Source organism: Pan troglodytes, chromosome 9 (assembly GCF_028858775.2).
Source record: "Pan troglodytes isolate AG18354 chromosome 9, NHGRI_mPanTro3-v2.0_pri, whole genome shotgun sequence".
Lineage (NCBI taxonomy): Eukaryota > Metazoa > Chordata > Mammalia > Primates > Hominidae > Pan > Pan troglodytes.
In genome coordinates this window covers 7,628,245-7,650,642 of record NC_072407.2, presented here as the reverse complement: position 1 = coordinate 7,650,642, position 22,398 = coordinate 7,628,245, and the positions used below count along the sequence as shown (strand labels likewise).

At 47.0% G+C, this 22,398-nt stretch overlaps 1 protein-coding gene and 1 long non-coding RNA gene across 2 annotated transcripts; one reads left to right on the top strand and one right to left on the bottom strand.

Annotated features, from left to right (window-relative positions):
- Positions 1–684: 684 nt before the first annotated feature.
- LOC134807326 (uncharacterized) lies at positions 685–15,093 on the bottom strand. Its single transcript, XR_010147456.1, has 2 exons — positions 12,174–15,093; positions 685–11,288 (listed from the first exon to the last, which is right to left on the bottom strand). It is a non-coding gene; the product is annotated as an uncharacterized LOC134807326 (long non-coding RNA).
- On the top strand, positions 11,268–20,206 carry LOC107966998 (ectonucleotide pyrophosphatase/phosphodiesterase family member 7-like). The gene is made up of 2 exons (XM_016920213.4): positions 11,268–11,561; positions 19,257–20,206. Exons 1-2 carry the CDS (start codon positions 11,268–11,270, stop codon positions 19,470–19,472), a joined length of 510 nt encoding a protein of 169 aa, XP_016775702.2. The 3' UTR covers positions 19,473–20,206.
- Positions 20,207–22,398: the final 2,192 nt, after the last annotated feature.

The following is a 22,398-nucleotide window of genomic DNA, read 5'->3' as shown; positions in this document are numbered from 1 at the left end:
TTGGCCCTGTCTCTGCATTTCTTACCTTGCATCAGTAACTTCCCTGATGACTTGGATGAATCTTCTCTTCCAGGGCATCCAGTGTTCCCTTTCTGTCCACTTCTCCTTTCCCAGGGCCCATACAGTCTGGGAAAGCATGCTCTGCAGGCTTCTCATCTCTTTCCTTCCTTAATCAGCCCCTAGCATCTCTATGTAACCCATACACACCTGGAGTTCCACATGTCCCAGTCTTTGCACTGCAGTGAATTCAAAGAAAGGTAGACTCTAGCTGGGCGCAGGGACTCACATTTGTAATCCCAGCACTTTGGGAGGCCGAAGCAGGTGGATCACTTGAGCCCAGCAGTTCAAGACCAGGCCTGGCCAACATGGCGAAACCCCATCTCTACTAAAAACACAAAAATTAGCTGGGCTTGGTGGTACATGCCCAGTAGCCCCAGCTACTGGGGAGGCTGACGCAGAAGAATTGCTGGAACCCAGGAGGCAGAGGTTGCAGTGAGCTGAGATCGCGCCACCACACTCCAGCAGCCTAGGCAACAGAACAATGCCCAGTCTCAAAAAAACACAAAGACAAAACTAAACCAAAAAATAAAAAAAAAACCACACACACACACACAAAAACAAAGGTAGACTCCAATAAGAAAAATTCAGTCAAAAGCAATTCAAATAATTACTCAGTCAACCCAGTTCTATCTCAGTTCTTTATTATATATATAAACTTATTCTGTCTAGATTCCCTAGTTTTCTTTTTCTTATCCCTTTTGTTTTCTTTTGAGACAGGGCCTCACTCTGCCACCCAGCTGGAGTATAGTGGCACGATCATGGCTCACTGCAGCCTCAACCTCCTGGGATGAAGTAGTTCTCCCACCTCAGCCTCCCAAGTAACTGGGACTACAGGTGCATGCCACCATGCTCAGCAACTTTTTGTATTTTTTGTAGAAACGGGGTCTCACTCTGTTGGCCAGGCTGGTTTGAACTCCTGGACTCAAGAAGTCCACCTGCCTCAGCTTCCCAAAGTGCCAAGATTACAAGCATGAGCCACTGCACCTGGCTGATTCCTTAGTTTTCTTTTTCTCTTTGCCCATTGCCTGGATTCCATAAGCAGAAGGAAAACCCTGGGGCTGACTTTGTAGGCAAGACTCTTTCCTCTTCAAAACGTAAATTGCTTCAACTGGTACCAAAATGGAAATGCGTTTATAACTTAACATCTTTTCTTCCTACACCTTCAATCTCTTGAGCAATGAGAAAAGGCACTGGGCTCTTTCTTTGGTGACACATAGTCTGTGCCCTCAAAGAACACTGAGACCCCGGCAACATCCATTCGAAGAGCTTCTCCGTACCTCCCCTCCTTTATCCCCAAGGTCACTGGGTCAGAGCTCACGGAGTCATTCACAACATGATGTTTAACACCGAGAGGCTCTGGAAGTGCTCCTTCAAGATGCAGAAGAAGACCCATTGCTGAGACAATCGTGTTCTCTCTCTCTCTGGATCACCGCCCTGAGACAAGGACTTCCGGAGACCCTGGCTTCCCCAGCTGCTGCCTCTCATTCCTGCACCTGTGGGATGAGAGTTCGAATCTGTGCGACCTTGACCAAGTTACTTACGCTCTCTAAGCATATGTTTCCCTAAATGTGAAATAGGGATGATGGTGATGTGTTTATTTCACAGATTTCATAGAAGGATTAAATGAGAGATGCATCAAAAGCAGTGGGCACAGGGTCAATGCTCAGTGAGCTTTCTCTTTTCTTATCAATAGACAGGTCTCCATGAGGACAGAGACTGGCTTCATCTCGACTGTAGCCTCAGGGCTGGCCACAGTGTCTGCACCCAGCAGGACTTCAGTAAATATCTGTTTAGACACTAACCACAGACTTAGGCATAAAAGCCCTTTGGAAGAAAGTTGACCATTTCATGCACCTTCAGACTATGAAGAGCAGTGATGACAACTTTAGCTCGAGAGGGTCTCAGTGCCCATTCATCACCACTGTGAAAAGGCAGAAACCAGAGCTGTGTGTTTAACTCCCAGCCCCACAACCTGTCGGCTTTGCTTTATCACTATGAGCTTCCAATGCCATCCCTTTAGAATGGGGCCTCTCTCTTCCTCCCCAAGGCACCAGCCTTCTCCCAGGCCTCTCCTTATTACCTGGTTCCTCCTCTCTGTACTCTGAGCCCATGCTGTGCTCGTCAGATAGCAACATGGGAGAATACAACAGCCCAGAATGCAGGCTGCAGTTAGATCCCCAGAACAGGATCTCAGCCGGCTCCATCCTTCCTCAGCTGGGAGACCGTGGCCAATGACTTGCTCTCTGTGCCTGAGTTGCTCCATCTGGGAAATGAAGATTGTCATAGTCCCTGCTTCAAAGAGTCACTGGGAGGATTAACTGAGAAAGTGCAGGGAAGGTGCTTGGAACTAAATGCTCAAAAAAAGTCCATCTGGCCAGGTGTGGTGTCTCACGCCTGTAATCCCAGCACTTCGGGAGACCAAGGCAGGTGGATCACTTGAGGTCGGGAATTCAAGACCAGCCTGGTCAACATGGCAAAACCCCGACTCTACTAAAAATATAAAAATTAGCCAGGCATGGTGGCAGGAACCTGTAATTCCAGCTACTTGGGAGGCTGAGGCATGAGAATCACTTGAACCTGGGAGGCAGAGGTTGCAGTGAGCTGAGATGGTGCCACTGCACTCCAGCCTGGGCAACAAGAGTGAAACTCTGTCTCAAAAAAAAAACAAAAAAGTCCATCATTCTTACTAATGGAGGCCAAATCATCTCAGCGCTTCATTGGCTGATCAGTATGCTCCAAGCCAGTGTTATCCAATAGACCAGAGGTCCCCAGCCCCCAGACCACGGACCAGTAGTGGTCTGTGGCCTGTTAGGAACTGGGTTGCACAGAAGGAGGTGAGCAGCAGGCTAGTGAGTTAAGCTTCATCTGTATTTACAGCTGATCCCCCTGGCTGAGCTCTGTCTCCTGTCAGATCAGCAGTGGCATTAGATTCTGATAGGAGCACCAACCCTATTGTGAACTGCATGTGGAAGGGATCTAGGTTGTGTGCTCCTTATGAGAATCTAATGCCTGATGATCTGTCACCGTCTCCCACCACCCTGAGATGGGATTATCTAGTTGCAGGAAGACAAGCACAGGGCTCCCACTGATTCTACATTATGGTGAGTTGTATAATGATTTCATTATATATTATAATGTTCATAACAATAGAAATAAAGTACACAATAAATGTAATGCACTTGAATCATACTGAAACTTCCCCCCACAAATCCATGGAAACTGGTCCTTGGTGCTAAAAAAAAATTGGGGACCACTGCAATAGACTATTCAGTCACGGTCCAATCAAACATTCTGCAATGGTGGACTTGCTCTACCCTGCACTGTCCAACATGGGAGCTGCTAGCCACCCACATGGGCTGTTGAGCCCTTGAAATGTGGCTGGTGAGAATGAAGAGCTGAATTTTCAATTTTCTCTTATTTTAACTAATTTTTTTTTTTGAGACAGAGTCTCACTCTATTCCCCAGGCTGGAGTGCAGTGGCACAATCTCGTCTCACTGCAACCTCCATCTCCCAGGTTCAAGCAATTCTCCTTCCTCAGCCTCCTGAGTACCTGGGATTACAGGAACGCGCCTTCATGCCCTGCTAATTTTTGTATTTTTGTAGAGATAGGATTTCACCATATTGGCCAGGCTGATCTTGAACTCCTGACCTCAGGTGATCTGCCCACCTTGGCCTCCCAAAGTGCTGGGATTACAGGCATGAGCCACCACGCCTGGCCTTAATTCATTTCTAAATCATGAAATCTAAACAACAAGTGGCTAGGAGCTACCATAGTGTACAAGGCAGCTGTAGAATCACAGGAAATTGTCAATGACCCTGTCCTGCTTCAAGTTGACTTTTCCCCCTCATGGTGACACTCTAGATTCTTTCCTCTTCTCTCACATTTTTTAGATTTTCAGGCTTAGACCATGAAAAGAAGTTCTGTCCTTCCAAGAAAATAACGTTCATAACACTTACTGTATACAAGGCTGATATCAGTGCTTTACATGTATTAATTTACAACAACTCTGAGGCAGGAGCTGTGATTATGCCCATTTAACAGATGACAAAACTGAGGCACAAAGCGGTGCTGGAACTTCTCAAAGTCACACAGGTTGCAGGAGGCAGAACTCGGATTCGAACTCACTTTGGGTTCAGCAACTCACAGCTCTCACCTATGATATAATATTACTTCTGTGGTCAAAACACTTAGACCTGGATTTCACAGGAATCTTGTGCTTGCCTGGCTGCTAGGGAGGTTTTCATCATCTTCCTTATCTCACAGTTCAAAACCCAGGGCCTCTCCATGCTCTTGCTCTGGTGGCGGTTCACTGGCAGGAGGCTTCTGGGAAGGTTCTCCTTTTCTGTCATTTTTCTTATTCGTGGTTTTTTGTCTCATTGGTGTTTATCTGCAGAATTTTGTTTCCTTCTACTCAATTCATAATCAGAGTGCTTTTCCTCTTGGCTGAATTCATAAGTGTTTATGCAAAAAGAGGTTGGGCACAGAGCCAGGCGACTGACCACAGCCGGCTCATCTGGCAAGTGGATATCAAATTGTATCTCGTTCTGCCATTCGCGGCTCCTGCTGTGGGTCTGGGCCATCTGCCGGCTCTCCAAGGAGCTGGCGGGAAACCGCTGCAATCAGAGCGAACCCACGGCCCGGGTGAGCCCGCCTCGGCACAGCACTCCAGCTGGCCCCCAGTGCCTCATGGGGACACATCTGCATTGCCAGGCAGGGCTGTGGGAGGGCCACCTGCCTCCTGTCCATCACAAGGAATACCTACCCTTGTCCTGCGTCCCTTCCAGGCAGCCTGTGTGGAGATTGCTGCATTCACCTTTAATATGGCTAAAATTTTTCCTTCAATGACAGTAATGCTGCCAGAACCCATCCAGATACCCAGGAACTGATGTGCCTTGGCAGATGATGCTGGAAACATGGGATTCCCGGCAGACTTTGCATCCCTTGCTCACAGCCCACGAGCGTCTCCACCGTCCAGCAGGGCTTCTCTCACCGTCAGGGCAGAAAGAGAGAGAGAGTCTATCTGGAACAGGCTCCGATTTTAAATGAGTGTCCCCAGTAATTCAACAAGATTGATGGCTGAGGTATTTCACCAAGTTCAGGAGTCCCAGTTCTCAGAGAGAGGCAGCCAGCCATGACTGTAGGACCTGGGCAAACCATACAAACCAGACGGCAGGTCTCACCCCTCCCCAGAGAGCTCCAGAGAGTATCAAAGAGTGAACCAGCAGAGGGATGGTCTGGGTGGGGTCATCGTGGCTGGCAAGGGTCTGTGACAGCACCTTGTTAGGCTACCCCCAAGGGGAAATTTGGAGAGAGGGTGGGAGGGCAGCTCTCAGTGCAAGCCAAGTCTCCTGGAAAATCACTTTCAAACTTTGGAGGATTGTGAGCAAGATGGGACCAGCAACTTCTACCTAAAAGAATGTTCATAGCAAGATAACTCATCCTAATGTTGGTCCAAGCTAGGTCTTTATTATGCACCATAAAGGCTCTGAGAATAATAATGTAACCTCCAAAAGGGCTGCGGGCTTTGAGGAATCTCAGGCAACTCGCTTCCTTCTGCTCAGTGACTCCCCTGGAGCACAGCAAAGCGAGGAAACACTTAGAGCCAAGCTTGAGTTCTGAATTTCAAACACAGGGAGTCCATCTCTTTCTACCCAATTGTTCCCTAGAATCAGTAACTAACTCCTTCCCCTTAACGGCACGTACTTCCTACCAAAGCACAGGCGCGATGGGCTGTCCATGAGCCTCCCCCAAACATGTGCACCTTGTGACATAAATTCTGTCACCCAAAGAGACCAGAAAAAATGCAAAACCAAAGTGGAGCCTTTCCTTGAATTACAGGTTCTAAAGAGTTTTGGACTCTCTACAAAACTCAAGAGTTAGGGATTGCCTGTAAGAAGCACAAGCCCTTGTTTTAAAGAGGCAATTTAAGAATAATAGCCATGCTGATGCCACACTACGCTAAGGGAGAATAATGAACCTAATAAAACTAGCGCTTTTCCAATTGCTTTTGCTGCTGGAAACACTGATTATGCTAATTAAAGGGTAGAATAGTAAATACCCACTCTTTTGCATCCAATTAAGTGTTCAGATTATTTCTCAGAAGCGTTTGTTGAAAATAATCATGGGTCCCAAATAACCAGGGTCAATTGTGTGGTACATGTGTGTGTGTGTGTGTATGTGTGTGTGTGTGTGAGTGTGTGTGTATGTGTGTGTGTATGTGTGTGTGAGTGTGTGTGAGTGTGTGTATGTGTGTGAGTGTGTGTATGTGTGTGTGAGTGTGTGTGAGTGTGTGGGAGTGTGTGTGAGTGTGTGTGAGTGTGTGTATGTGTGTGAGTGTGTGTGAGTGTGTGAGTGTGTGTGAGTGTGTGTGTGTGAGTGTGTGTGTGCGCACGCACACATGTGTCTTTCTGGAGCTCATTTTATGGAGATCCCGCATAGCTCCCCAAATTCCTATGAGACCAAATAAGAAAAATCACAGTTTCCTAAGACTACAGCTTGGGATATCTTTGGAAAAGTGTGTATTGAGAACACAGCATACGGAAACTATTTCACGTTGGCAATATCTACGATTTAACATTGCAAACATCAGAAATACAACTGGTTCTTCAGAGCCACCTAAGTCCCTCATAATGGCAATATTAGCTTCTTCTAAATAATAAGTTAGCCAGTCAAACTATGTTCTACAGCATGTTAGAAGTTTCACCCTTCTAGTCAATGTCACATTTCAAGGCAAAGTCGATTTATAGGTAAGTTAACAAAAGTGCTGTCATTAAAAATGGAGAATTATGTCTAATGCCAATCAGAAATGGAATAAATCAGTATTAGAGGATTTGCAAGTGAAAGCAACCATAGAAATGCTATTATCAGGAAGGAAAATGTATTACCTGCAGAGGTTACAGATAAGACGCTAGAACCCAGAAGAGAAAGAATCTCTGTAAATATTTTCATTAAGTTAATCAAGAGTGGCTGGGTACGGTGGCTCATGCCTGTAATCCCAGGACTTTGGGAGGCCAAAGCGGGCAGACCACAAGGTCAGGAGTTTGAGACCAGCCTGGCCAACATGGTGAAACCCTGTCTCTACTAAAAATACAAAAAATTAGCTGGGCGTGGTGGCATGCACCTGTAATCCCAGCTACCCGGGAGGCTGAGGCAGGAGAATTGCTTTAATCCAGAAGGCAGAGGTTGCAGCGAGCCAAGATCGCACCATTGCACTCCAGCCTGGGTGACAGATCATGGCTCCGTTTTGAAAAAAAAGAAAGAAAGAAAGAAAGAAAGAAAGAAAGAAAGAAAGAAAGAAAGAAAGAAAGAAAAAAGTTAATCAGGATGAGAATAGGATGAGTTTTTCACCCACAAAAGGAGATGAGATTCACGCATTCTTTCAACATGCATTCCATCAATAGTGAGCACCTGCTCTGTGCTAGGCCCATTCTATGTCCCAGGAAATGGGTAACCAACAAGACATGGCCCCTGATTTGGAGCTCACATTTTAGAGCAGCTAAATGGACAGTAAACAAGTAAGCAAATTAAGATCATCATAAATTGGGGAAGTTCTTTAGAGAAGCACTTCCACAAAGCTGAATCGCATCATAGACTATGACTGCCAGGTGGTAGGGAAGGTAATATCTCACCTGCCTGTGGATAGCAGAGCTTCTGAGGCCTTGCAAAGTATTTAGTACTAAGATATCTGTCTTAGGTCAAGTTCCCTAAAAACAGAGCCTGAGGCAGGGATTGAGTGCATGTAATTCATTCAGGACACTCAGGAGATAGGAGTAAGGAAAACAGGATATGGCAGGGAAGGAGCTAAGTGTGATGTGGTCTCAGCTGGAGACTGGCTCCAGTCTGATCTCACAGGGAGCTCCAGAGGATGAACTGCACCACCATGTTATCCCAGCCTGAGATCTTTTGTTCTCCTGTGTCAGCCGGTCCCTGGCCAAGGGCTGCAGACTCTCTTGGGGCCCCAGCAGACTAGAGGAGAAGGAGCATGGTCTGCGGTCTACTCTTCTGTGCACACCCACCCACCTCTTCCCCAGCTGACGCTGCTGGAGGAGGAGAGGGAAGAGATGTCATCTCCTCCTATGGCAACCTGTGGGATGGCAATGGCCCTTTTCCTGTTGGGTGTAATCTGCTGCCATCTCTTGCTGTCTGCAGCCTGACACAGAAGGGTGAAGGTCACCAGGTTCCACTGACAGCCCTCTTTGTCTCAAGCAGCAACCCTAGGACTGCGGCTCCCTTGCAAGATTCAGCCACATCTCATGACTGTCTGCAACACACACCATGCCTCTGATGGAAGGAACCCAATGCCCCATGCTGCACCCATTTCTGCCAGACTGGGGTCCCTGATCTCAATTTCCCTCTGCAGTCCCCAACTCTGGGGTCTGCAGACACATTTCAGATCCATCCTTAGTACCTCCTAGGAGGCAGAAGCCAGAGGAAATAATCCTTGCCCCAATGCACCTGACCTTGCCACTTCACTGTATGCTCTTTCTCCCTCTCCAGGAAAAATCAAGCTTGTTGAATACTTACCAATGTGCCCACATGCATTTAGTCCCCATAACCACTTCATGGGGCAGCATTATCATCCCCAAGTTACAGACAAGGAAACTGAGGAGAGCATTTATGTAACAGGCATCTAAGTGCTGGACAAAGGATCTAACCAGGCAGTGCGGCACCAGAGCACACTTTTTTGTTCTTTAGGGAGATGGGGTCTCTCTCTGTCCCTCAAACTGGAGTGCAGTGGCCTGATCATAGCTCACTGCAGCCTTGAACTCCCGGGCTCCAGCAATCTTCCCGCCTCAGCCTCCCGAGTAGCTGGGACTACAGGCATTCACCACCCATCCAGCTAATTTTTAGAAAACATTTTTCTAGAGATAGGGTCTGATCCCAAACTCCTGACTTCAAGCGATCCTCCTGCCTCAGCCTCCCAAAGTGCTGGGATTACAGTCGTAAGCCCCCACGCCCAGCCCAGAGCACACTTTTTTTTTTTTTTTTTTTTTTTTGAGACGGAGTCTCACTCTGTCACCCAGGCTGGAGTGCAGTGGCAAGATCTTGGCCCAGAGCACACTTTTAATCACCATATCATTCTGCCTCTGGGCAGGTCAGTCAAGCTTTGTAGCTGATCAGATGTCTGTAGAGAGAAGGAGACATCAGTCTCCCCTTCTTCCAAACACCCCCAAATTTTACAAGTGATTTTCTCAGATCCCTCAGCATCAGGAATGGGGATGGCAGGGCAGCCTGTCCCCTTCCCAACAGCCCAGCAGATATCCCAAGATTACATCTCATTGGCTCTGACTAGGACATGAGCCCAAAGCTGAACCAGTTGCTGTAGCCATGGCATGCAGCATCCTCGGTCCTCTGGCCAGGCCAGAGCCACATCCCACCTCTGGATCCTCGAGTTGAGTCAATACATCTTGAACCAGGCACGGACTGAAGCTCAAGGGGGAGTCAGAGTAATGTGACCCAGCCCAGCATGTAGTGGGTGCTGAGCAGGCAAGCATTCATCACCCACTGCACACACCAGGGAAGGCTTGTGGTGGCTTAGTCCCACCTGGGGGCAAAGAAAAGAGTGCCTGCTCCGTGCCAAAATGTGATGCCCAACACTGTATCTTAAAGCTAGCTGGCTTTGTAATCCCAGCTACTTGGGAGGCTGAGGGAGGAGAATCACTTGAATCCAGGAGGCAGAGGTTGCAGTGAGCCAAGGTCACGCCATTGCACTCCAGCCTGGGTGACAAGAGAGAAATTCTGTCTCAAAAAAAAAAAAAAAAGCTAGTTGGCTTAATCCTTGCAAAGATGCCATCTACTTTTTGGCAGTCTACAGGTAGAAACACTGAGACACTGGAAAATTTTAAAACTCACCACCAGCCGGGTGCGGTTTCTCATGCCTGTAATCCCAGCACTTTGAGAGGCTGAGGCAGAATTACTTGAACCCAGGAGTTCAGGACCAGCCTGGGCAAATTAGCGAGACCTCATCTCTACAAACACTAAAAAAAAAAAAAAAAAAAAATTAGGGCTAGGCGCAGTGGCTCACACATGTAATCCCAGCACTTTGGGAGGCCAAGGCAGGTGGATCACTTCAGCCCAGGGGTTCGAAACCAGCCTGGCCAACACGACAAAACTCTATCTCAACTAAAAATACAAAGCTTAGCTGGGCATAGTGGCACGTGTCTATAATCCCAGCTACTTGGGAGGCTGAGGCACGAGAATTGCTTGAACCCAGGAGTCAGAAGTTGCAGTGAGCTGAGATCATGCCACTGCACTCCAGCCTAGGTGAGAGAGTGACACTGTGTCTCAAAAAAAAAAAAAAAAAAAAGGTATGGTTGTACGTGCCTGTGACCCCAGCTACTCAAGAGGCTGAGGTGGGAGGATCGCTTAAGCCCAGGAGTTCAAATGTACCACTGCACCACTATATATACACATATATATGTATATGTATATAGGTATGTCTGTATATACACATATATATACATGTATAAGTGTGTGTATATATATGTGTGTATATATATAAAAAACACACATGCACAGATTCACCACCAACAACTCAGAAATTACCGTCTCCCTCTATTCTAAGGAATTATTTTTCATTTTGCCATCTCTGAAGTTGGAATACACCTTACAATCACTGGAATGTCACGGTCTCGTTGGCAGCATTTTTCTGCTTAGTAGCCCATAAAATAATAGCACATCTTGTAACTAACAGTGTTGTAGATGCTATGAGATCCTGGGGAAGCCCAGAATCTTACTCCACCCTGTCTGACTCCAAAGACCACATATTTTCTATGTCTTTGGACTGGGACACCGATGTAGACAACTCGAGCTTTGCTGATTGTGAGAAAGGTATGAGAAATGGCCCTGATGGAATTTTCTTCTTGTACTTACAGGGGAAAAAAGCAGCATCATCCCACTATTCCAGGGGAGGTGCTAAATACGAGGGTGAGGCTGTCAAGCGGTCCCTGGTGGAGTCCTACACTCACCCAAACAGCAACGAGACAGAGCGGAGGGAGAACGTCGATACCGTCATGAACTGGTTCACCAAGGAAGACTTTGACTTTGTGACTCTGTGCTACAGAGAGCCAGATAACGTGGGACATCGATTCGGGCCAGAGGCAGAGAACAGGAAGTTGATGATTCAGCAAATCGACAGGACCATCGGGTATCTGGTGGGAGCCACTGAGAAACAGAGCCTGCAGAGCACCTCAGCGTCATCATCACATGAGACCATGGGATGACCACCTTGAAGAAGAGACCCAATGTCAACAAGATCCCTTGTCCAACTACATCAAGTTCAGGAACTGGGTGAAGTTTGATATTGTGGGCTATGGTGGCTTTGGGCTGCCCCTACCCAAATTGGGGCAAGAGGAAGCCTTTTACCAGGCACTGAAGAATGCGCACCCTGACCTCCACGTCTACGAGAAGGAGGAGTTTCCAGAACACTTCCATCTCGCTAAACATGACCAAGTTCTGCCAATCGTGATGTATGCCAACTCTGGTTACAGTATCAATGGGGTAAGTTCATTCTAAAATGAATAAAGTCACCTTGGATCTAGGAGACAACCATTAGGGAAGGGTGGTTCTACAAAAATCAAACATAAGTGCACAGCCAGGCACGGTGGCTCACACCTATAATCCCAGCACTTTGGGAGGCTGAGGCAGGTGTATCACCTGAGGTCAGGAGTTTGAGACCAGCCTGGCCAACATGGTGAAACCCCATCTCTACTAAAAATACAAACTTAGCCGGGCGTGGTGGCGTGCATCTGTAGTTCCAGCTACTCTGGAGGCTGAGGCAGGAGAATCGCTTGATCCTGGGAGGCAGAGGTTGCAGTGAGCCAAGATCATGCTATGCACTCAAGTCTGGGCAACAGAGTGAGACCCTGTCTCAAAAAAATATAATATAATATAATATAATGTAATATAATATAATATAATATAATATAATATAACAAAACAAAACAAAATAAGTGCACACACTACGAGTTGCAGCCCAGAGGGTCCTAAATGTTCCCCACCCCCCACCCAACCAATGCTGCCCCAAATTACCATTATACAAGATTAATGACCAATTCAACTTGACAAGGCTGATTTAAAAATAAAAATAAGGCTGGCAATAGTGGTTCACACCTGTAATCTCAGTGCTTTGGGAGGCCAAGACAGGAGGATTGCTTAAGGCCAGGAGTTCAAGACCAGCCCGGGCAACATAGGGAGACCCCATCTCTACAAAAAACAAACAAATAAATAAATAGCCAGACATGGCGATTCATGCCTATAGTCCCAGCTACTCAGGAGGCTGAGGTGGCATGAGCCCATGAGGTCAAGGCTGCAGTAAGCTGTGATTGCACCACTGCACTCCAGATTGAGCAACAGAGCAAGACCCCATCTCTAAAAAATAAATAAACAAATAATAAAAAATAAACACCAACTTCATTATTCAAAATTGTGCACAGAGCTTCACTAAACATCGAATAGCAGTTCTTTCATTATGCCTTCCCAACAACCCTATAAAATAGATGCTCTTAGTTCCACCATTTTAAAGAAGAAATCAAAACCTAGAGAGAAGTGACTTGAGATTAAAAATGTAAGGTTGGGCTGGGTGCAGCAGCTCACACCTGCAATCCCAGCACTTTAGAAGACCAAGGTAGGTAGATTGCTTGAGCCCAGGAGTTTGAGACAAGCCTAGGCAACACAGTGAAACACCATCTCTACAAAAAATGCAAAAAGCTATAGCTGGGTGTAGTGGCACATGCCTGTGGCCCCAGCAACTCAGGAGGCTGAGGTAGGAGAATTGTTGAGCCCGGGGGTGTTGAGGCTGCAGTGAGCCATGATCACGCCACTGTGAGACAGGAGGCAGGACTTGACTCCACAGGGCTTGGACAGCATACCAAATTGAGGACTAGCTAAAACAGGGCTGGGACAGAAGCAGCTTTCCATTAGACATGCCCACCAATGTGCCATGTGAGTTTACTATTGCCATGGCAACACCCGGGAGTTACTGCCCCTTTCCATGACAATGACCCAATGACTCAAAAGTTACCAATTTTCTAGAAATTCCTGCATAAACTGCCCTTTAATCTGCATGCAATTAAAAGTGGGTATAAATGTGATTGCAAACTCTCTGCCGCTACTCTCTGCCTCCAGGCTAGCCCTGCCCTACAGGAGCAGTCACAGGCTGTAACGCAGCCTCTTCAATAAAGCTGTTTTCTTCTAAACCTCCGGCTTGCCCTTGAATTCTTTCCTGAGCAAAGGCAAGAACCCTCATGTGCTATTGAGAGGTGACAGCGTTCTGGCAGCCCTGGAGCTCACTCTCGGTGCCTCCTCTGCCTGGGCTCCCAATTTGGCAGCACTTGAGGAGCCCTTCAGCCCACCACTGTACTGTGGGAGCCCCTTCCTGGGATGGCCGAGGCTGGAGGCATCTCCCTCAACTTGCGGGAAGGTGTAGAGGGAGAGGCGCGGGCGGGAACCGGGGCTGGGCACGGCGCTTGCAGGCCAGCGCGAGTGCCGGGTGGGCATGGGCTCGGCAGGCCCCGCACTCAGAGCGGCCAGCCAGCCCTGCCGACCCTGGGCAGTGAGGGGCTTAGCACCTGGGCCAGCGGCTGCTGTGCTCAATTTCTCGCTGGGCTTTTGCTGCCTCTCTGCAGGGTAGGGCTCGGGACCTGCAGCCCGCCATGCCTGAGCCTCCCCTCTACCCGCCATGGGATCCTGCGTGGCCCGAGCCTCCTCAGAGAGCACCGCCCCCTGCTCCACAGCGCCCAGTCCCATCAACCACCCAAGGGCTGAGGAGTGCCAGCGCTGGGCGAAGGACCGGCAGGTGGCTCCACCTGCTGGCCCCGGTGCGGGATCCACTTGGTGAAGCCAGCTGGGCTCCTGAGTCTGGTGGGGACTTGGAGAACCTTTATGTCTAGCTGAGGGATTGTAAATACACAAATCGGCACTCTGTATCTAGCTCAAGGTTTGTAAACACACCAATCAGCACCCTGTGTCTAGCTCAGGGTTTGTGAATGCACCAATGGACACTCTCTATCTAGCTAATCTAGTAGGGACTTGGAGAACTTTTGTGTCTATCTCAGGGATTGTAAACACACCAATCAGCACCCTGTCAAAACGGACTAATCAGCTCTCTGTAAAACAGACCAATCGGCTCTCTGTAAAATGGACCAATCAGCAGGATGTGGGTGGGGCCAGATAAGAGAATAAAAGCAACCTGCCCCAGCCAGCAGTGGCAACCCGCTGGGGTCCCTTTCCACACTGTGGAAGCTTTGTTCTTTTGCTCTTTGCAATAAATCTTGCTGCTGCTGACTCTTTGGGTCCACACTGCCTTTATGAGCTGTAGCACTCACCTTGAAGGTCTGCAGCTTCACTCCTGAAGCCAGTGAGACTATGAACCCACTGGGAGGAACAAACAACTCCAGACACGCAGCCTTAAGAGCTGTAACACTCACCTTGAAGGTCTGCAGCTTCACTACTGAAGCCAGCGAGACCATGAACCCACCAGAAGTAAGAAACTCTGAACACATCCGAGCATCAGAAGGAAAAAACTCCGGACACGCCGCCTTTAAGAACGGTGACGCTCACCGCGAGGGTCTGTGGCTTCATTCTTGAAGTCAGTGAGACCAAGAACCCACCAGTTCCGGACACACTATGCTCCACTTGGGGGCTCCCCTGCCCTGCGTCAACTGCGCTCTGGCCTGGGTGGCAGAGAGAGAAACCCTATCTTAAAAAAAAGAAAGAAATGGAAGGTTAAGTGCTGCCCCCAAGCCTGCGTAGCTGATCATTACACAGAGTACACAAAGATCACCAAAAAATTCACCACAAAGGCCTCCCGCCACTAGTTCTCATTTGCCCATATCAAAAAATATGCAAGCCTGTTCCTACAAAGACACACACAGATGCTCGTAGCAAAATTATTCATAATTGTCAAAAGGTGGCAACAACACAAATGCCTATCAACAACAGATGAATGGGCGAACAAGTACAGTCCACCCGTGTGATGGAACATTAATCAGCCAAAATATGGAATGAAGGGCTGATTCACGCTACAACCTGGATACACTTTGAAACCATTAGGCTAAGTGAGAGAAGCCAGACAAATAGTAGATGATTATATATATGTATATATGTATATATATATATATACGTATATATATGTATACATATATATGTATACATATATATGTATATATGTATATATGTATACATACACACATATATGTATATATGTATACATATATACATATATGTGTGTATGTATACATATATACATATATGTGTATATATACATATATACATATATGTGTATATATACATATATGTGTATATATGTATACATATATACATATATGTGTATATATACATATATGTGTATATATGTATACATATATACATATATGTGTATATGTGTATATATGTATACATATATACATATATGTGTATATGTGTATATATGTATATATGTGTGTATATATGTATATATGTGTATATATGTATATATGTGTATATATATGTATATATGTGTGTATATATATATACACACACACACACACACACTCATATATATATATATGCCCAGAATATGAAAATCCAAAGAAACAAAGTAGATTAATGGTTGCCAGGAGCCAGGGGTGGGGATAGTCAGGGGGAAATAAGGGGTGACTGCTAATGGATACAGGGTCTCTTCCGGGGTAATTAAAATTTCTAAAACTGATGGTGGTGATGGCTGCACAACTCTGTGAATATATTAAAAACCACTGAGTTATATACTTTATTTATTAAATTAGAAACAGGGTCTGACTCTGCTGCCGAGGATGGAGGGCAGTGGTGCAATCTCAACTCACTGCACCCTCCACCTCCCGGGCTCAAACCATCCCCCCACTTCAGCCTCCTGAGTAGCTGGGACTACAGACACACCCACCATGTCCAGCTAATTTTTTGTATTTTTGGTTGAGACAGGGTTTTGCCATGTTGCTCGGGCTCATCTCAAACTCTTGGGTTCAAGCGATCCTCCCACCTCAGCCTCCCAAAGTGCTGGGATTACAAGTGTGAGCCACCATGCCCGGCCAAATTGTACACTTTAAATGGGTAAATTGTATGGTATGTGAATTATCTTTCAGTAAGGCTGTTATTAAAAAGCAGCTTTAAGGGCCAGGCATAAGGGCCATGCCTGTAATCCTAGCACTTTGAGAGGCCAAGGCAGGAGGTTCACTTGAGCCCAGGAGTTCAAGACCAGCCTAGACAATATAGCAAAACCTGGTCTCCACAAAAAATTTAAAAATTAGGCTTGGCGTGGTGGCTCACGCCTGTAATCCCAGCACTTTGGGAGGCCGAGGTAGGTGAATCACTTGAGGTCAGGAGTTCAAGACCAGCCTGGCCAACATGGTGAAACCCTGTCGCTACTAAAAATATTTTTTAAAAATTAGCCAGGCATGGTGGTGGGTGCCGAGGCTGAGGCAGGAGAGTCGCTTGAACCCGAGAGGTGGAGGTTGCAGTGAGCCGAGATTACCCCTCTGCACTCCAACCTGCTGGGCGACAGAGCGAAACTCCATTTCAAAAAAAAAAAAATTAGAAATTAGCCAGCGGTGGTGGCTCGTGTTTGTAGTCCCAGCTACTCAGGAGGCTAAAGTGGAAGGATTGCTTGAGCCCAGGAGGTTGAGGCTGCAGTGAGCCAAGATTGTATCACTGCACTCTGGCATCCGCAACAGAACAAGACCCTGTTTCACAATTTTAAAAACAATTAAAAGACAAGCCTAAAGAAAACAGAAAAACCAATGCTAACTGTGAGACGTAAATGAGGTGGTCTAATTTTTGTTAACAACCAAGTAACAATTCATGGCAGAAACAAAGTTGAAATGATGCTATAGCCGGGCACCGTGGCTCACGCCAGTAATCCCAACACTTTGGGAGGCTGAGGCAGGTGGATCACCTGAGGTCAGGAGTTTGAGACCAGCCCAGCCAACATGGTGAAACCCTGTCTCTACTAAAAATACAAAAATTAGCCAGTTGTGGTAGCGGGTGCCTATAATCCCAGCTACTCGGGAGGCTGAGGCAGGAGAATCGCTTGAACCCCGGGGGGGCAGAGGTTGCAGTGAGCCAAGATCGCACCATTGCACTCCAGTCTGGGCGACAGAGTGAAACTCCATCTCAAAAAATAAATAAATAATGAAATAAATGATGCTATAAACCTCATGTGAGGGAAGACTGTCCCAGGTACAGCTTGAAGAACCCTTGCTGTGAATAGGAGCCAAATGCGATCATTATGTTTGCAACTTGCTTCATGTCAGCTTGTTGCAACTCCAGAGTGTAACAGGTGTGAGAAAACTCAAGGGGTTACTGTTTAGTGTTGGTGGAAATATTCACATTAAAATACAACAGTTTATCACCTAAGGTATATTTTATCCCTCAAGTGGCCCAGAACACTGTGATTATTGCACACCAATCGCATGCCCACAGCTAAGGCCTTGCCAAGGAGAAATTCCACAGTCACCTGGCCTATTTGTAAACCTGGTTTATGACGTTTTGTAACAGGATATCTTGACAGTAGAATGAGGACATTTAACGAGACAGGAACATTCCCCATTGACCAACCAGATGGTTTCAGGGAACAGGATGCTGTGCTCAGTTTAATCTTCTGCTGGACCGACCATTAGGCAGAAAATCCTTTGGGTCAATGCCTCTCACGGAATCCACTTCTCATCCTGTCCACCTGCCTGCTTTGCAGTGCAGAGTAAAGTGGGCCTTCCTTGGCTCTCTTCAGGGACCAATGTGCTTGAGGCCATCATGAGGACATTCATTCTTTTTTTTTTTTTTTTTTTTTGAGAGAGTCTCACTCTGTCGCCCAGGCTGGAATGCAGTGGTGTGATCTCAGCTCCCCAATGCAACCTCTGCCTCCCAGGTTTAAGTGATTCTCCTGCCTCAGCCTCCTGAGTAGTTGGGATTACAGGCACACTACACCAGGCCCAGCTAATTTTTCTATTTTCTGTAGAGACAGCGTTTCACCGTGTTGGCCATGCTGGTGTCAAACTCATGACTTCAAGTGATCCACCTGCCTCGGCCTCCCAAAACGCTGGTATTACAGGTGTGAGCCAACGTGCCTGGCCGAGGGCTTTCATTCTCGATGGACTGCTCCATAGCCTCAGAGACAGTCGGACTGGTTTCTTCAACCAGAGCAGAGCAGAGAGGCAATTTCTGTATCCACCAGGCCAAATATTAGACCAACTCTTCAATGTACAGAGAGCATCACATTTCTTATATGCTAGAATATCTGTTGGTCTAAAATATAAATGAATAGTATTGTAGCCAGCCACAGTGGCTCACACCTATAATTCCAGAGCTTTGTGGGGCTGAGGCAGGAGGTTCACTTGAGGTCAAGAGTTTGAGACCAGCCTGGGCAACATAGCGAAACTGCCCCCCCAACTCATAGCCACCTATCATCTCTACAAAAATTAAAATAATTAGCCGGGCATAGTAGTGTGGGCCTGTAGTCCCAACTACTTGGGAAGCTGATATGGTGGGATTGCTTGAGCCCAGGAATTTGAGGCTGCAGTGGGCTGTGACTGCATCACTGTACTCCAGCTAGACCTTGTTTCAAAAAAAAAAAAGTGTTGCAATTGACATTACTTTATCATTTGAAAAGAGAGACAGACAAGAAAGGTATTTGGCATTTACCAAGCAATTACCCAGAATCCTCATCCCATCCTACCCCCACCCTTCCCCTAAAAATGTATGTATGTGTATTTATACCATAAAAAATACATCTATTTGGCTCTGGAGCCAGATTGCTTGGGTTCCATTACCTGATCTACCATTTGCTCCTGTTGACTCAGTGCAGACAATCTCTGTAACTCAGTTTCCCCAGCTGTAAAATGGGGAACGGTGCCTTTACTGGGCTGCCATGAGGGTAAAGGAGGGAACGTATATTTATGAAGCATTCAGAACAATTCATGATACATAGTAAGCTCTATATATTTGAGCTTATTATTACTGTCAGTACGATTATCATCATCTTGCTGTTTCCAATGGGTACGCTTTCTACATTCTCTTTCTTAAAGACCTTTAAGTCCTTGGTATTCTCTCCACCACCACAGAGAGCAGGGTCCTTTTAGTTTAAATTCTCAAAGACTTCATGGATCCAACAAGCACGACATTAACTAAGGGACAGTTTTCTTTCAGTGGATTGGATTCTAAAATGGCTTTTTTATTGTTATTATTTTTCAGAGAATTATAATATGTTTAAACAAAGGCAGCCATGGCTTTGATAATGTCCTCATGGACACGAACACCATATTCAGAGCTTTCGGGCCAGATTTCAAGAGGAATCGCCTGGCCGCGCCTTTTAACAGCATCCACATCTACCCATTCGTGTGTAAGCTCCTGGGAGTCACCCCCAAACCCACAACGGCTCCCTGGCAGTCACCCAGGAAATGCTCATGAACTCTTACGACCAGCAGCCAGGTGAGACACAAAAGCAGCTGCCAGAAAACTGTCAGCAGAGTCTGCTCTGTCTTGAGATAGAAAAGAATCAAAAAGGGGTCTCATGGTGGGGAGGAGGGAATTCAAGCAGAACAATCCTGTTTCCCAGCAGCTTTGGAGCCCCAGGAACAAGACGTCAACAGCTCCAAACAGATAGCACGGGAGGTAGGGAATCCCTCGACCTGCTGGTAACATTTGACATAGTGCCTTTTAGGCAAAGGGAAGGTGCTCTATAGAGAAAGTCGGGCTGTAATCCTTCCGGTCCTAAGGAAATCACTGTGTACAGTCTGCCCCCAAGATGCCCCTTCCAGATATGGAAATCAGCCCTGCTTCAATAGCACAGAAAGCTCTTCATAGGGGAGGAGCAAAACCCTACTCTTTCCTCGATGCTGAAAAAAGGAGAGGGGAGAGTCTGAAACGAGACTGCAAATTCTCAAGACTTCAAACCCCTTCAATCTGGGTAATACAAAGGAAGAATAAAATCATCTCAGAATTTGCTATTGCCTTCTTTTGTGGGTTGTTTACAAACACTGGCTATCTTTCCTTTTGCCAGGAGAGACGTGGATACTGTCCAGTGATCTAATGAGCGCTTAAAGCAATTACATGCAAAAAGGAGTAAGGGGCTGGGCACAGTGGCTCATACTTGGGACTTTGGGAGGACGAGGTAGGAGGATCACTTGGGGCCAGGAGCTTGAGACCAGCCTGGGCAACAGAGTGAGACCCTGTCTCTACAATAAATTAGCTGGATGTAGTGTCACATGCCTGTAGTCCCAGCTACTGGGGAGGCTGAGGCGGGAGGATTGCTGGAACCCAGGAGTTGGAGGCTGCAGTGAGCTGTGATTGTGCTACGGGACTCCAATTCCTGCCTTAAAAAAAAAAAAAAAAAGGAAAAGAGGGGAGGGCACTGGTGATATACACCCTTTCTCTTCTTGTAAGCCACTGCCCATGATCTCCTTGTGAACATACAGAAAGCAGTCCCTTTTGTAGAAAACTAATTAAATGAATGACCAATTCACAAAATTATGGAGGATTTTTCTTCTTTTTAAGTTTTGGAGTTTTGCTACAACTATTTTGTAGCCCCTCCCCTGTCCCACATCCCACTGGGAGCCTGGGATAAGCTGCATCTGACTGTCAGTTACTGATAAGCAGGACATCCCACAAACAGATTTTCAGCGAATTGGCTTTCAGCAAATTGATCATTTGGTAAAGTGGTCATTAGGCAAATGGGTCATTTGGCGAAGAGGTCATTTAGTAAATCGGCTTTCAACGACTTGCCCTATGTGATTTCTCTAGAGTGAGCATTTTCTTGGGTTCAATGTACATTTCATTTCCATATTGAATACTCACTGGCGGCTAGATGGGAAACTTCCCAGGGAATCAGGAGCTGCCAGAACAGCCTCTTAATAATCAGGCAATTAAAAACCCTCTGGTTTCTTAACAGGAGGGAGGTACACAGGCCATCTGCTCTGCAAGGCGCAGTGATAGGGCTCAGCATTGTCACAGGAGCTCTTGCGGTTCTGTTTGCTGCTAGTGTGACATACACAGCCATTCGTCGGAAAAAGGACTGAGTGGTCTTTGGGTCTCCCGTAGGTGATCATCATATGTTGTGATAACCCATGACAACTCCTTGCCACACACCACGGGAGGTCCAGCACCCGAAGAACCCAGCAGCCAGGGCTGGCTTCATGGGCTTGCAACCTGGACAGTCCCACAGGGACACAGAAGAGTCCCCACTGTGGTTTAAAAATCTGCCATCACCATCTTGAAATTCTTTATTTTTTAACAAGGGTGGCCAGGGATAGTGGCTCATATCTGTAATCCTAGCACTTTGGGAGGCCAAGGCAGGCAGATGGCTTGAGCCCAAGGAGTTTGAAACCAGCCTGGGCCACATAGCAAGACCCCATCTCTACAGAAAATACAAAAAATAGCCAAGCATGTAGTCCCAGCTACTTAGAGGCTGAGATGGGAAAATTACCTGAGCCCAGGGAGGTCGAGACTGCAGGAGCTGAGATTGTACCACTGCACTCCAGCCTGGATGACACAGCGGGATCTTGTCTAAAAAAATAACCACAAGACCGGGCACGGTGGCTCATGCCTGTAATCCCAGCACTTTGGGAGGCTGAGGCAGGAGGATCACTTGAGGTCAGGATTTTGAGACCAGCCCGGCCAACATGGTGAAACCCCATCTCTACTAAAAATATAAAAATTAGCTGGACAAGGTGGTGCATGCCTGTAATCCCAGCTACTCAGGCGGCTGAGGCAGGAGAATAGCTTGAACCTGGGAGGAGGAGGTTGCAGAGAGCCGAGGTCGCGCCATTGTACTCCGGCGTGGGGCACAAGAGTAAAACTCCATCTCCAAAAAAAAAAAAAAAAAAAAAAACCACCACCACAACGAGGGCCCCGAAGGTGGCTGAAAACAAGAGAAATGTATTGTCTCGCAGGCCTGGATGCTAGAAGCCCAAAATCAAGGTGCCGGCCGGGCTTCACTTCCTCTGAAACATGTAAGAGAAAATACTTCATTGCCTCTTCTGGCTTCTGGTGGCCGCTGGCAATGCTTGGTGTTCCTTGTAGATGCATCTCTCCAATCTCTCCTCCCTCATCACATGGCTGCCTTCTCCCTGTGTCTCTGTCTTCACCTGACATTCTCCTCTATTATTTTATTTTTTTGAGATGGAGTTTCCCTCTGTCACCCAGGCTGAAGTGCAGTGGCACAATCTTGGCTCACTGCAACCCCCGCCTCCTAGGTTCCAGTGATTCTCCCATCTCAGCCTCCTGAGTAGCTGGGATTACAGGCGCCCACCACCATGCAGTGCTAATTTTGTGTTGTTAGTAGAGATGGAGTTTCACCATGTTGGTCAGGCTGGTCTCGAACTCCTGACCTCAAGTG